This window comes from Papilio polytes, unplaced genomic scaffold, assembly GCF_000836215.1.
Source record: "Papilio polytes unplaced genomic scaffold, Ppol_1.0 DF823731.1, whole genome shotgun sequence".
Taxonomy (NCBI): domain Eukaryota; kingdom Metazoa; phylum Arthropoda; class Insecta; order Lepidoptera; family Papilionidae; genus Papilio; species Papilio polytes.
Genome location: NW_013525473.1, coordinates 2403929 through 2419289, shown reverse-complemented (window position 1 = coordinate 2419289; position 15361 = coordinate 2403929). Strand labels below are relative to the sequence as shown.

Here is a 15361-nt window from a genome sequence, read left to right as displayed (position 1 = left end):
TTTGATTTCTCGAAAGGTATTGGTCCAATTCGATTTGCGCCAACATACTGCCTTAATGGTAAAATACCTACCGTAAAAGTTGGATAACAAACAAAAGGCTACAAACTAATAGAACCTCACCTGTAATATTAATATTACTCCCCATGACATGACTGCAGCAATCACTGGCAGTATAATAGCAGCGCTCCCAACGGCCGTGTGCTGCCGGGATGATGGCTTCTCGCACCGCGCTCGCCACCTCCTCGAAGCTCGGGTCGAATGGATAGCAACCACATGTTCCGTCGTCTTTCACCTGGTAAACAGAATTAGTTATAGACAGTTAATAAATATCCCAAAAAAGCCACTGTGTAAACAAAAAACTGTTAACTCCGACTGTCCGAAACTAAAGAAGGAAACGGAGAGAAACAAATTCACATTTGTGAACCTGCTTAGGGTTACAAGAACAAACAATAAATGTATGTTAAACAATATAAGGTACTGTTTTAAGGTTATGCCTGGGAATTATTACCGACATAACAATATTGTGGAACCAAAAGATAATTTTAATTGATTAATACGATATACATTTTTTGACAACTACTATGTTGTTGTTATGTTTTGTTAGCCGATGAAACTTGTACAGAAAACATTTATGCGTTCTCCGTTTATATAACGCCGTCTATATAACTACGTCGATATTACGATAGAAGCTGTCTACAAGCTTTAGATTCAGCATGCAAGTAATTCATAACTAAAAATAAATTGCACACGTCTTTTATATAAGTAACTAGAGAAATTTTATTGACACCGCTAGACGAGTTTACTTTTTGTATACAATAATCACCTTAGTCAGATCATCAAATACCACAAGAGCATTACCAAACGTGCCGGGAACATTAGCTAGTACTTTATAAAATAGAACATACGACTTCGAGACAAGGCGCGAACCAAGGTCCATAAAAGCATCCTGCACTAAGGTGTATGGGATTGCGTCCGGCGACGTAGAGGAAGTCGGGCGTGTACAGCAGGCAGCCTCGCCCCGCCACCCAGCGGTACACCTGCTCGTGGTAACGCACGCTGCGGTAATTGCAAAGCCGGCCCTCGTCTGCTGCCACCGTCTCCGGCGGTTCCTAGTAAAAGCAAACGGAAAATATTAAAACAACAGACAGAACGAGTTATTTCTCTATAATGTTTCTGGGAACAGATCTAATAGAGTCGGACGTGCTGTTTCCGTTACAAGATGTCAATTTAATGCCTAAATGCAAAAATATAACCCAACCGAAATCATATTAAACGTTTTGAAAGATTATCTTTTTAATAAATGCAGGATGAACGTTGACTTTAATAAATGAATAACTCACTTCGCAAATATAGATATTTGGCTTATCACAGGCTAGCTGCTCGTTAGTGGTGAATGCGACTCTGGGGTGTCGCGGCTGCCATATTGTCTGCACCGATTTCACCGGGTCTACGAAGCTGTTTAGGTATGCCGCCTCCTGATGTATTAGAAAAATACATTAAAGCTATTAAATTAAAAAGAAAACACCGAGAAATTATAACAAGCGTTCAAATAGGATTAAGTCAATACATTTCCGTCCTGTGCTTTTTAGTTTATTTTTGTCGATCAGTGCGTAACGGAAGTCTTTACTTATAAGTGTTACAGTTTATGAAAGCAAAAACCATGCAAAACCAGGAATAGGATCAGGCTAATGTGTCTGATCCGATCTGCATCCCTCAGAGTATAAACCGAGTATTTACCCAACAAATGAAGTCTACCGTTTATGTCTTGATAACAATTTCTTCCAACACCACGTTACATCATCACCAAACAGTTGTCATCGCTGAAGTTAGATTTGATTTCATCAATCGATTACTGATATCTACATAGTTTTGATAAATTATCAAATTATCGCATATGAAACATATTTAGACTTTATTTGTTATTTAATTTTTTATAAACTGTGGATATTATTGAATGAATATTGTTATTTATTCATACTTTCGTCTCAATTTCTAAGTGATACAAGTGTTACGTGATTAAATAATATTTTCTGAACAAGAATCAAAAACAGGGACCAGCATTGTAACGACAATGGGGTCTATGTACAGCTGTGAACAACCACAGGCTGAATCTTCATTAATGTCAAAATTTAACAAGCAATTAAATCGATATCAAAAGAAAATGGATTTCCTTAAAATGTTTACGTATTCCTGAAATATCCTGTACTGTCCAGTATCATAACATTTGCTAGTTTGACAGAAGACTACAAATTAAGTCTTCACCTGGCGGCATGAGTTAAATCAAAATTAAATTTTACTGGAAAGTTATATAAAATTGAACATAGTCATTTTTAACAGCAAATGTTATTCTAACAATGGACACAACAAAAGCAGGAAATATGAAATTCAAAAGGCGGATTTAAAAGACAATCGTGTCACTTTAATTTAAAAATGAATTGTTAAGCTAAACTCTTTAACATATTCACAAGACTTAAAAACATTACCTCCACACCATACACAACCACAATCGGTATAATCCAAGGAAACTGATAAATCAACGTCAAAAGTCTGAATCCGTACATGTTGCCGTAAAACTTTCACCAAACTGAATCATAATGAAGTTATTATATTAGGGAAATAACGTCAACAATCAAAACTATAAGATTAAAGAAAATCACAACCACAATAAGTGAGGAATAGCGAACCGCACAGCATCAGCGCATGCTCTAACGCACTATTTGATAACAAAATGCAGTAACATTCCGAACACAAACCAAAACAGCTTTGTTGATTCTCTTCAACAACAGCTATTATCTTTTCACGATCACGGAGCCACTAATTGTACTAACATAGCTGTTTACAAATTATCATCGTCCGTGATCGCTTATCTATCAGAATAATCACTGTGATTGGAATATTCGGGCTTTCAAAACTTCTATTATCGCTGGATATGAAAAAAGTCATAAAATGATAAATTCTGTATATTATTGTTATTGCAGACATTGAATTAAAAGGCATCATAGCAGCAATATAGTTTTTACAACATATTTATCTCTGGCGTTATTCTATTGTTTGATTTTAACTTTATTCCTTCCAGGTCAATGTTCTAAAAAGTAATTTACAATATTTTTCTAAAATACAAGTTGAATGAAAACCCTTTATTTTCTTTGTATTTGTGTCTACCATTACATTAATACCTTTCTTATTTCACAAAGCTTAAGCTATAATCTACAAGTAGTTGTAAACTTGTATGAATCTTAAGAAATGATTTACTTTTTGCTTCTCGGACGTGAAAGAATCAGGTGAAGTGTTACGTCAACTGAACAACAATGCTGATTATGTCATGAGGAAAAAGAAAACGCAAATAGAATTCTGCGTATGAGTTGAATATGCGCTCCATTGCGTAGGGCGCCCTGCTGGTTCTGATCACCCTATCCTCACGGCGGTAGTACCAGTAAGCCAATTTTAGTAACCAAGTCACTCATGTAAAAAAGTCCTTTTTGTGAATGGAAATGTGGTGAAGTTGTAAATGGCTTTGTATTCCCTTCCTCTGCAGATACTTTGCTATTACTTTCCCGCAGGCGTTAAAATGAAACTACTGTAGTAAAATAATAGCAAATTATTATTTTAATAACAATTTTTCTCGTATTATCGTGTGACACAAAGTTAATACGACAAATATAACGATTAATGTCAACACCGGAAATCCCTACCTCAACTTAGAGATTGTAAAGATACATATAAATAAGCTTACTAAGTCAAACAATGGATTACTACTTTTGTAACATTGTATTTCATCTATTGTGTTACGTGCAAAATCTAAAATAGATATTTCAATGTTGATTTATCTCAGCGCTCATTGTTGTAAGGCTATTACCAAAATACATTGTAGTCTAATCTAAGTATTCGAATCTTAGAATTTGACTTCGACAACTTCCATAATTATTCTCCACATTAAGACTTAGGTTACATTTGCTAATTCGTTTTATATCTACACACTTGTATCCACCATATATTTACTTGATTCTTTGACAATTTTCAGTTTCCATCTTTCTAGATATGTTAAGTATAAATTAACAAATAGGAGAAGAAATTTATCTGTCGATTACTATATTTTGATTAGCAGAGAAAGTGATCTTAGACCTTGAATCAGTTGATAAGAGCCCAACACGTGTCGACCGTATCTATTCTGACCTCATTAACTGGGCACCATCTCACGGACACATCACAGGACCGATAGTATATTCAATCGATACAATAGTAATCCAGTATGAACAAGTTATAACTCATTTGATAACCAATAAAACCACACTTTAATCCTAAATCAGGGGAACAATGTGGCATCCCACAGTCATTGTCAGCGTAAGGCGCATTTGCGAGACCCGCCACTGCCTTCAAAAGTGCTACAAAAGGCGGTAGAAATCTCTCGCTATTAACTTAAAACAGCCTTTAACCGCATAATACTCTGAGGAACAATGGCACCTTACACTTCTTAAACGGTCAAGACTTTTAGTCTACATGTGGAATATTTAAAAGTCAGTATGTATGCCCTCTTCCTCTATTAATTTGGTGAGAAAATCTGACCGTGTCGCCTGACTTAATAAATTGCGTCAGTAGCTATAATTTGTTAAAACCCAATCTCGGATAACCTTTACAAAAAAGCGAATTTGTAAATTCGCTAATTGTTGCAGCAATACTATATTTTTTTGTAAGATTGATCATCTAAAATTACTTTAGGGGTAAAAACATAAATTTACTCCGTCTTCGTGACTTTAAACGTTTTTTTTATAAATTGTTTAACTATAATATATAAACAATAAATATTTACATTTTGTACCAAAACAATATTTAAATTAAGGCGTAATTAACAGAATATAAGATGCAATCATTTGCAGTTAACAGTTATTTAGGCAAATGAGTTGCGACCTCTTGACTGCTGCATAGATAAAATATATAGTTACCGCTGCCCCTCGATAGCTTTTTTTATCAGGTAGCGACGTCGTTGAAATGAGGATAGCGTGAACAAGCTCTACTCTAAAGTAGAGTGCCATGCAGACTTACGAAGGCTCGTATTTTCAAATGACAAACTTTAAAACTAGACAAATATAAATCTGCTAAAGTACCTAATGCAATTTCTGATATCGCTGTTATATCAGTAGTCATAACATTTTTATTCAAATTGCTACATTACAATAGTATAATACCATGTTTAATTATCCAAGTATATGTTAAAATTTTTAAAGGTCAGGTATAACAATCTTTATCATTCATAAGTGTCCAATTTTTATCATTACTTGCTTGCTGTTATCGAATTATGTTAATAAAATTATGATAAGCGTAACTTAAATGCGACCGATGACTTTGATTTGTTTGACGGTATTGTACGCAATAAGAATGTAATCCGACACGTCCGTGGTAGGTTTTGTATGAGCAGCGGCAGTAGCGCAAGAGCAAAGAGATTTTTTTTTTACTTCGAGCAAATTGTTGAACGAAGTTGACAAAGCTTGAGATTCGACGGATGCAAGGTTACTAGAATTAACTATAGTGGAAATTAATTTTAAGATCGACTTTTCTATCCCATAAAATACACACATTTCTAAGTGGTTTAAACTGCATGAGACATGTGCAAAAATGAAAGTCTGGACATAATATTTGAGTATCCTAGGACAGAACAGGCTTTTTAAATTAAAACATCTGTTTTTCTACTGTCTAGAACGAGATAGGTATTATATTACAACCCGAGTGTCCTACAAGACGCACTTTTTGCTTTATTAAAATCTGGTGTTTAAAATAACATTTCGAAATAACCTCTGAACTTAGATTACGAAGCAATCTTTGAATTATGATTGTTTCGAATGTAAGTGAAAAACAACGAATAAAATGAGTAATAACATTTGATATGATATTTAACAATTAAAGTACTGCAACAATTACATAATACGTACTACCTATTACCACAGATAATAACAACAATAATAACTATACTAGTATTATTGTAATATAGAACTTTTCATAAATACTACGTGATCAACATACGCCGAAGTGACGCCACCATCTTAATAAAATATTAATAAAAATACATAAAGCAACATTTACATTTCAAAATACAGAAAAAAATATATGTCAGAATTTAAAGCGCCCAGTAAACGATAATTTTTTGATCAACATATCTATTTATTTTATTTATTCAAAACACAATATTACAGTTCACATATAGTTTTACAAATACATTTGATATAAATTTGTTTTAATTTTTATAATCCTGTATTTTGATTATTTAATTATATATCCTTGGCTTCTTTACTAGTTTGATTCTCTGTGTTAACGGAGCCAAAGACTTCCCTTAATTCGGTTGATATTATGAAATTCACAAAAACAAAATAAATACAAGTACCTCACCATTATTTAATAATAAATATAAAATAAAAATGGGAAATTTATATTATTTTGCACTTATTTAGGTATGTAGATGGGTGTTGCGTGTGGTTGTGTGTGTGTAGGCATATTATTAGTGCATTTTAAAAGACTGCATCAAAACAGAATCATACAATGAAGAAGCGATTTTAAAACATAAAAAACTACGAAAAAATTGACAAAATATATCTACACCAAATGCATAAACGTCAACACACCCCGTTAGCGAAATATAAAGATAAAGGATTGTTATCATCTATCTCAAATACTTCGGTTTGCGTAATAACACACAACAATTAGCGATTGCGAATTGCCTACGTATTGCGTCAGAAATCACAGAGAAGAGATTCGAAATTACAGTATCAACGTTGCGTTGTTTAAAAGTTTAAAGTTTATCAACCTTTTCATAACACAGTGCCCCTCAAACCATGATAATGTTTCCCTTAATTTAAGAGGCAGATAATGAAGTCATAACTTCCTACTTAGTGCACGTCATTGAGATGTGTAGAGCGCATGGAACTAATCATTCATTGATAAGCGGAATGAGGCATATTTTTTCTATAATACTTTAACGTGAAGTAATACGAAAGTGCTATCACCTTAAATTTATTTTAAGTTAGAAATTATTAAACATTAAATGGGACTTTAATTTATGTCCATTGTCGAAACTAAACGTAGATCTTTTTTTGGCAGCTTTTGCTGCTTTCGTCGTTCCCCTGACATATATTCCTCAGGGACCTGGAATGCAGGTGTCTTTATTAAAAAAAAGTTTACAGTGTTTCTAAATCTAAAATTACATCTATCTTATTTCTATATAACAGATTTTATCGCCTGGGCGATATTGATTTTAAACTGGTTTAAAATCAATAAATTAAATTATTAAACGTAGTTTTTATCACGTTGGAAAAACAAAATATGGTAAAATATAACTATAAAAATACATACCTTAAAAATTAATAAAAGGTAAATCCGATTTCCAATTACGTATAACCCTGTTTTACTTTATTTTTAGTTTTCCTCTTAATAGCAACTGCTTTATCGTCATCACGCCTGTTATTGCTGTAAATTAAAAAAATCTTTTTCAGATTTTTTTCTTCCAAGGTAATATAAATTATACCAAATATATGTGCAATGTTGCACAATTTAATAGGTAAATGAAAGATGGCGATAAACGGTATACTCACGATTTATTGATTCATAGAAGATTATCATAGTACCCAATTTCCTTCAATTACTAAGCATTTCTTGTTTTTAACAGAATTCATACATGCTACGTCACTTTCAATAACACTACACTGAATTGTAGGTAGAACAACATTAAATTAACATTAAAAATATTAATTCCTTTTGACTTTTTATACTAAAAACACACTCCTTATATTCAATTCCATATGAAATTTCATATTGGATATGATAATCACAGTACCCGAGTAACATGTACCCGTCTACTAAATAAATGTTTGTTCCAGATACACAGATTTCTAAACATTATGCTATTTGTTGACAAATGTAAAAAATAATGTGTTTTTAAACAGAGATCATGATAATCTTTTTGAACTTTCGCCTCATCATACGACCGTGATAAAAAGAGAGAGTTTAAGAGCCAAAACAAATTTATATGTAACGTTTTTATTAGCTAACTTTTTTGTAAAATCTATACTAGTTAATATAATAAAGCGTAAAAACACACTTCTTTGTTGCCTAAGATGTCAGCAATCACAGCATATTTTCGGATAACTTTTTTTTTAATAAAAAGCCTAAAAGGAGTAAATATTTTGGATAAAATCCTTGATGTGGGAAAGAGAGCATAAGTTGTTGCCAACATCAAGGAAATAAGATTGACTGCGGAAAATTAATAAATAGGGAATTTAATATTCATAAAATCCGAAGGAGAACAGCATACTTAAGCGCCAATAGCCTAATGGTTTATGGTACGGACAACCGATCTTGCGGTCTAGGGTTCGAATGAGTCGTGAGCCATATCCTAGCACAAGTTTAGAGCTTAGTTGGCATGAGTAAAGGAAATATTAGTAAATGAACAAAAATCTACTTATATTTTTATGAACAAAAATAAATCTAGATTGAAAAAACTATAGATTGTACTAAGCGACACCCATTAACCAAGACCTGTAATTGATGTAGTGTTAAGTGATTGTTGTCTCTTTGCCTATGTTTTCAAATCAATAATGAGAATGCACGTTTACCATTAGGGGCGTTATCTCTAGTTAAGTTAGCAAATTCACAAGAATTAATCTCAGTTTCTGTTCGCGATTCATACGTTTCAGACTGTTGCAGTCCTTTACATTTATTTCGTGCTTTTCATGTGTATACAAGGTGTTAATTAATAATTCTACAGTTTATAATTTCATTATTTAATAAGGTAAATATTTAAATGTTCAAATTATTAATTACCATTAAAACAAGCTTTCTCCACTGTCATTTATACTATTTTTTGTAAGATATCTTTTATGTTTTTTTTATTATCCTATTACCATATCTCATTATGTATAAAATACAAGGATAATTTAATAAACGTAAAGAAACGCAACCTGTACTATTATATTACAGTTGCGGAAGCTTCGCGGATAGTCTATTATTAATTTATTATTCTATACAGTATAGCATTTAACTTTATTAACATTAATCACATATTTTTTTAATAATTATAATGCTCGAAGTTTTTGCAATTCTTATCAGAAATGACATATCCTGATTTAAAGGTTAACTCACTTAAAAGCATCCCTTTAAAAAATCTCATACTTTAAAAATTAAAACCATCACCGAGCTAAAATAGAACAACGTCTACTTGGTTTCGGCAGGTTCAAAGCAAATTGAAACTTTTGATAAGCTCACATTACTGCAAGCAACAATATGATATTACATATTTATACTTGTATACTTTATCTTAGACCCACAACGAAAATTGAGAAGTTAAATGGATAGTAAGAACACCCTTAGAGAAGATTTCGTATGAGGCATCTGTACTATGGAACTGGTGTAGTAACTATTTCGGGACTTTTAGTGAGCAGTAACTTGTTTAATATTACTTTCCTCATTCCCTCTCGATCTGAGGAAAAAAATCCCAATAAGTTAAAATAAAGTGGTGTATAAATTGTTGTTCTTTTTCATTTCCACGTATTATATATTATTGTTGTTTTACTTTAGGTTTACCCGTTAAGTAAATAATACATTACTTTTGATTTTTCCTCAACAAAAGATATAAAATGCCCTTATATAGGACAGAGGAAGCGTAATGCACGGGATAAGATACAAATGAAGAGTGACTCAGGGTGGGAGAAGGAGATTGAATCTGCTCTCACCATGACCATGACACAAAACGTAGATTTATAAAAACTCTACTTCTTAAAACGGGTATTTACCGTATCAAGGCTTTGGTTGTTTGTTTTTACAAATAATTGCAAATCAGATATATCTTAAATAATAAAATAACTGTGATATACTGATTTATCGAATATTTATTGATGCATTATATTATTATCTATGGCCAGATTAAGCTAGACTTTACTATGTAAGATTATAACCACAATGTTGAAATGATATTAATAATACAAAAGAATAACATCTCTAAACATGCTCTTAATATAAAAAAAAATATAGTTAAACGAATGTGTTATTTTATTTTGAAGATGGTCTCGAACTTTCAACTTTACACGTGACTAGTGAAGCGGTTCTTATCTCAAGCAAGATTGCGTTAAAATTAATTATTGTGCACATGTATAGTAGCTATATAAAAACAATATAATTTTTACACTAAAACCATTTTTTTTTAATTACTAAAAGAGCGAGTATACCATAATACCTATTCTTGCAACGTTGCGGCTATATTAACGTTAGGGGAGTTTTGGCGGGAACTTGCAAGTTGTCTATAAAGGAGTTTATTAAAATTGTTAGATACATTGATACCATTTTACAGAGAACAAACTAACTATGGAATTATATAATATTCTTGAATAATGATCTAAATATTTAATTCCGCATCTACTGTTAAATCATGAGCGATTATTGTTAACTTCGATCAACAACATATTTGTTGGAAGATTGTCTTTATTGGACCGTTAGCGATAGAAGGCTGATCCTTCGTTTTTATTACTTTTTGCCCTTTTATTTTTTTCTGGTTGAATATAACACTTGTCTCCTATACAAACGTAATAACATAATATCCATCATGCTAGATTCGATTGTTATTAGTTAAAAAGGTACCGTGAGTTTGTAATTGAGAAAGGAAAATCGTTTTTCCGCGAAAAAAGGTTCTCTAGAGTGATTTAATAGCGTCATTGTATGAGGTTATGAGATTATTAAACTAGTACAATTTAAAAATTTGATAGTCTGTTATATACCTAAGGTTATCAAGGTATTTAATTTATAAGATTCACCAACGAGTTTGAATGAAAATGCCCACAATGAAAACTATGGATTTCATATTGACGTCTTTTACTATTTTATAGGTTATACAGAATCAAAACAAAATATTTTGACCAATAGAAGAGCAAGAGTGGATGACAGCAGAACGTGAGCTTATCGCTGATTGGCTATAATTTGGAGCGCTGTGGCGCCTCTCCGACCTTATAAATAACAGCGCGAACTCGTAGCAGACCTCTTTTCCACAGTATTATTTCGAGGGGATTTTGTTGGGTTATTTTTGTGAGCTAACTCCAAATTCAGAATGCCGGAGACTGCGAAAATGAATGGATACGCAAAAACTAACGGGCACAGTTATGATATGGAAGATGGATCAGTGTTTTTATTTACATCAGAATCTGTCGGCGAGGGACATCCAGGTTAGTTTTTCATTATACTTCAGGACTCGTGCGAGTTATCAAATCGAAAGATGGCCGCCTCAAACATGTGCGCAAATATTTTAATGAATTGTATTTCTGTTAATGTTCTGACAATGATAATATGGACCGGAGTAGGAATAAATCCTATTCACTTCATGTACCTACGAGAATACGTAGAAGCAAGGGCGATATGTCGTTACATCATATTAAATGTAAATTGAGAATGTTTCCAGTAATTGATATGAATAATTGTCAATATAAAACACCACGTGGTGTAAGAAGATATTTTGCAAAATGAAATGAAATCTGAATAAATTATGACTTTTAAACTATTAGGAATACATTGGTCGCTTTCATTATTTCAGACAAAATGTGCGATCAAATAAGCGATGCAGTTCTTGATGCGCATTTAAAACAAGATCCTGATGCAAAAGTAGCATGTGGTAAGTCAAATATAGAAGTAATTATCACAACATCGGACAGCATTTTAGTATACTAAAATTTATTTTATGATTGCCAGAAACCGTCACTAAAACTGGTATGATTCTGCTGTGCGGAGAAATAACATCAAAAGCAAATGTTGACTATCAAAAAGTTGTGAGAGAAACTGTGAAGCATATTGGATATGATGATTCTTCCAAAGGTAAGCACCTAAACAATGTTTCTCATAGAGCTAGTTAACTGTACCAAGATTTCTGTCCATTGGCTGCCCGCCAGGTACTGATTTGAGATTTAATGTTGGTATGAAATGTTCTTTGACCTTGGAGCACACTCTGAGTAATGATTTTGTGAACACTAGGTTTTGATTGGCGTACACTAAATTTATTAGTGGCTCTAGAGGAGCAAAGCCCAGACATAGCCGATGGGGTGTATCGGAACAGAGAGGAAATTGATTTTGGGGCTGGAGATCAGGTACAAACTTCAAATAGAGCCTGTTAGCACGAAACGGGTCTAGATTTCAAAATTTTAATGGGAAAATCATATTGCATGATCATTTGTGATTATAAGACATTTTTCATTTGGGTATCGAACATGCTCCAATAAGTGATTGACGAATTATTTAGGATATAATTAGGTTATATGTTGAGGTAACCTTAATGTGCATGTTGGGGCCAGGCTTTGACTACAAGACTTGCAGCGTGATGTTAGCGCTGGACCAACAGTCACCCGACATTGCAGCGGGGGTGCATGAGAACAGGAGTGAGGAGGATGTTGGGGCGGGTGACCAGGTGGGTTTATAACAACATTCAAATTATTCACAAACTCCATGACACTGCAATTTTTTTCATATCAACCACGATGTTTCATTATTGGTTCATGACTTGGAAGTTACTTTATTAGTCATTCCTTACTAATAAATGAAAATTTTGTGAAAGAAAACGGGTTTTAATACAATTTTTTCTACATTAGTATTTTTCGATGTATTCTAAAGTACTAGATGTAATTTTTATTTCTAGGGATTAATGTTTGGATATGCTACGGATGAGACAGAAGAGTGCATGCCTCTCACAGTGGTGCTCGCCCACAAATTAAACCAGAAGATTGCAGAGCTCAGGCGAAACGGAGAATTCTGGTGGGCACGTCCTGACTCCAAATCACAGGTAATATAATAAGTACAAAGACTCCTTTTTTTCCCATTATATAAAACCATCTATCATCACATTAATTATTTAAGAAGTTATAAAAAAACATGCTGAGAATAATAATTAAATAGATTGTATTTTTTCACAATTATGACATTTACATAATATTTTACAATGAATAATATTACATTAAAATGTTACAAATGACTATTTCGTTTTTATAATTACAAACATGGCACTTCTATGTTGAAAACAACTTTTTTTCTATGAACAGTTTTAATGCAACTATTCTCTATTATTATTACAACATTGAAATACACTGAAGTAATATGTGTTGTTGTGCACACAGAAAAAATAATAATTTGCATCATAACAAATGTTAACACATAGTACAAAACAACCAAAAAAAAAGAATATTGTTAGCTCATGGTAAAGTCTACATCGCTATTAGTCTGAGTAGAATAAATCTTAGAAAAACCATTTGAGGTGAAAGAAAAATATTCATAAATAGATTGTGATGGATGTCTTCCATTTTCTAACCTAATCTGGAGTAATATCTTATTTTGTGCATTAGTTTTTACTTTATCTTATCAAAACATGACAGGTCTGTCTGCTGTCAAATTAATGGTCAAGGCAATGTATTTTTATATGAGATAAATCAGTATAATTTACAATAACCTTGGCAGTCTGCAAGTGTGTAATTGATCGCTATTTTCTATTACCATTTTAAATTTGATAGCTTTAACACTAGAAATAGGATTGTATGTCGTATTTTCGAATGAAGTAAACATTTTATGCTGTTTAGACTACTTGGGTTCTAAATTCAGATTTCTGTTTACTTATTTAAAATAAGGCCATTAATTATGTCTAAATGAAGTCCTTATCTTATTTTTTTTATTAAATGTATTCCATACTGAATGGTGTATTTTATTGCAGGTGACTTGCGAGTACATCTTCACTGGGGGCGCCACTGTGCCCCAGAGGGTCCACACAGTTGTTGTTTCACTGCAACATTCCGGAAAGGTATGTTAAAGTTACAAAAATATTTTGTAATAACTTGATACTGAGAAAGGGAAATTTCGATGGTTTTGATGAAAATACTTGACTTAATAGTTTAATGAGTATCCTAAGAATTTTACAATTATAGCTGATGTTACTTGATTGTATACTAACATTTCCAAATCTTAAAATAGTGGTCAATTAACTAACCCTCAACTTTTGTGAAAATTAACATTGTATTCTTAAAAGCTATAGAGATCCTATTAAACCTTGCAGTCAAGGTGAAAAGTGTTAATGTTATTGTGGAAAAATTGTATGAAATCAAATTACCACAAGTTGATTACAGTTTTCCATAACAAGTTGTGTTATGATTAAATTTTATACCAACGATACGATAATGAAATTGCTTAAGAAAATAGCATTTCACATTTCATCATGCAAACTGTAAATAATTAAATATTATATCATCGCTATGTCGTTGATAACCTATTTATCACTGTCAGTTATAAATATTTTTGTTTTTACATCTTAGCGTCATAGTGATCCAAACACGTTCCAATAAAATAGATGACTCAATTATCTCTAAGTTTTACCCACTTCAAAAAACCCCCTACGAATTGGTAAAGAAATTCATAACATATTCCTGAAATACTTTTCTAGTGTAGTTTAATACTAATATGCATAGTCTGTAATCACTTTAGTAGCTAGTTTGCTCTTTATTTTAGTTTTTAAAAACTAAATATATAATATTTTACTTATAGATAACTTTGGAGCAACTTCGCGAGGAGATCAGGGAGAAGGTCATCAAGGAAGTGATCCCGGACCAGTACTTTGACGACAGGACTATTGTGCACATCAATCCTTCAGGACTATTCATCATTGGTGGACCTCAGGTAAAAAAATAATTACACTCAGAATCGAATAAAAGACGGTAAAGTGTAGCTTAAGTGTACTTTTGTTTTAAGAATTCTCTGTGAAATGGCCAAAGTGACCACTAAACGACAACGGTGTTTATTCCACTTACTAGAAAATAACAACCTTTAAGAAAGTCTATAGCAATTAATTTTTATTCTATAACAATTATGTATTAACAAAAAGTTCCATGTCAATCTAGAACTAATGCATTATGCAAAACTTGCATTAATAGCTTGTCAGCATTAATAATACTTTGCAATATGTTTTGAACAACAATAAATAACACGGTCATTCGTAATGTGATTCGAAATTTTACACCTATTCTGAATAAGGTCTTGCGAAACTATACAAGTTTTTTTCCTAGAAATGAAACCCGGTATTTGCTTGAACTATGGTTGCTTATCGTTATTAATTTTATATAACGCAAATTAACAAAAAAGACAATGTATGGTTTAACTATAATTTTTATCTAAATACTGAAGCTATAAATTATTCTAGTACATTCAATGACTAACTTAATTTACACCATACCTTAGCCTTATCGCGACGTTTACCTATTGCGTCATGTTTCGTCAGACATCTGACGTCACAAGCGTCAGTATACGTCAAGTCACGCTATGATTTTTTATTTACCTTATGTCGTTCGAGTACCATAGAATGCGGAACTGAAGC

At 32.4% G+C, this 15361-nt stretch overlaps 2 protein-coding genes and 1 long non-coding RNA gene across 3 annotated transcripts in view; 1 reads left to right on the top strand and 2 right to left on the bottom strand.

Annotated features, from left to right (window-relative positions):
* The window catches only part of LOC106103610, a 6658-nt gene extending 3789 nt beyond the window's left edge, over nt 1-2869 (bottom strand). The window contains exons 1-4 of the mRNA XM_013283392.1: nt 2484-2869; nt 1341-1475; nt 906-1109; nt 121-292 (exon numbers count right to left, since the gene is read on the bottom strand). Coding sequence (XP_013138846.1) covers nt 121-292; nt 906-1109; nt 1341-1475; nt 2484-2561 — 589 coding nt within the window. The 5' untranslated portion in view covers nt 2562-2869. The remainder of the gene's footprint in view (nt 1-120; nt 293-905; nt 1110-1340; nt 1476-2483) is intronic.
* A 1953-nt stretch (nt 2870-4822) lies between these two features.
* LOC106103617 lies at nt 4823-7890 on the bottom strand. The gene is made up of 3 exons (XR_001225628.1): nt 7578-7890; nt 7339-7452; nt 4823-7131 (listed from the first exon to the last, which is right to left on the bottom strand). It is a non-coding gene; the product is annotated as an uncharacterized LOC106103617 (long non-coding RNA).
* Nucleotides 7891-8671: 781 nt separating this feature from the next.
* The window catches only part of LOC106103466 (S-adenosylmethionine synthase), an 11180-nt gene continuing 4490 nt past the window's right edge, over nt 8672-15361 (top strand). The window contains exons 1-8 of the mRNA XM_013283247.1: nt 8672-8773; nt 10860-11192; nt 11558-11635; nt 11713-11835; nt 12309-12421; nt 12650-12793; nt 13712-13798; nt 14536-14667. Coding sequence (XP_013138701.1) covers nt 11078-11192; nt 11558-11635; nt 11713-11835; nt 12309-12421; nt 12650-12793; nt 13712-13798; nt 14536-14667 — 792 coding nt within the window. The 5' untranslated portion in view covers nt 8672-8773; nt 10860-11077. The remainder of the gene's footprint in view (nt 8774-10859; nt 11193-11557; nt 11636-11712; nt 11836-12308; nt 12422-12649; nt 12794-13711; nt 13799-14535; nt 14668-15361) is intronic.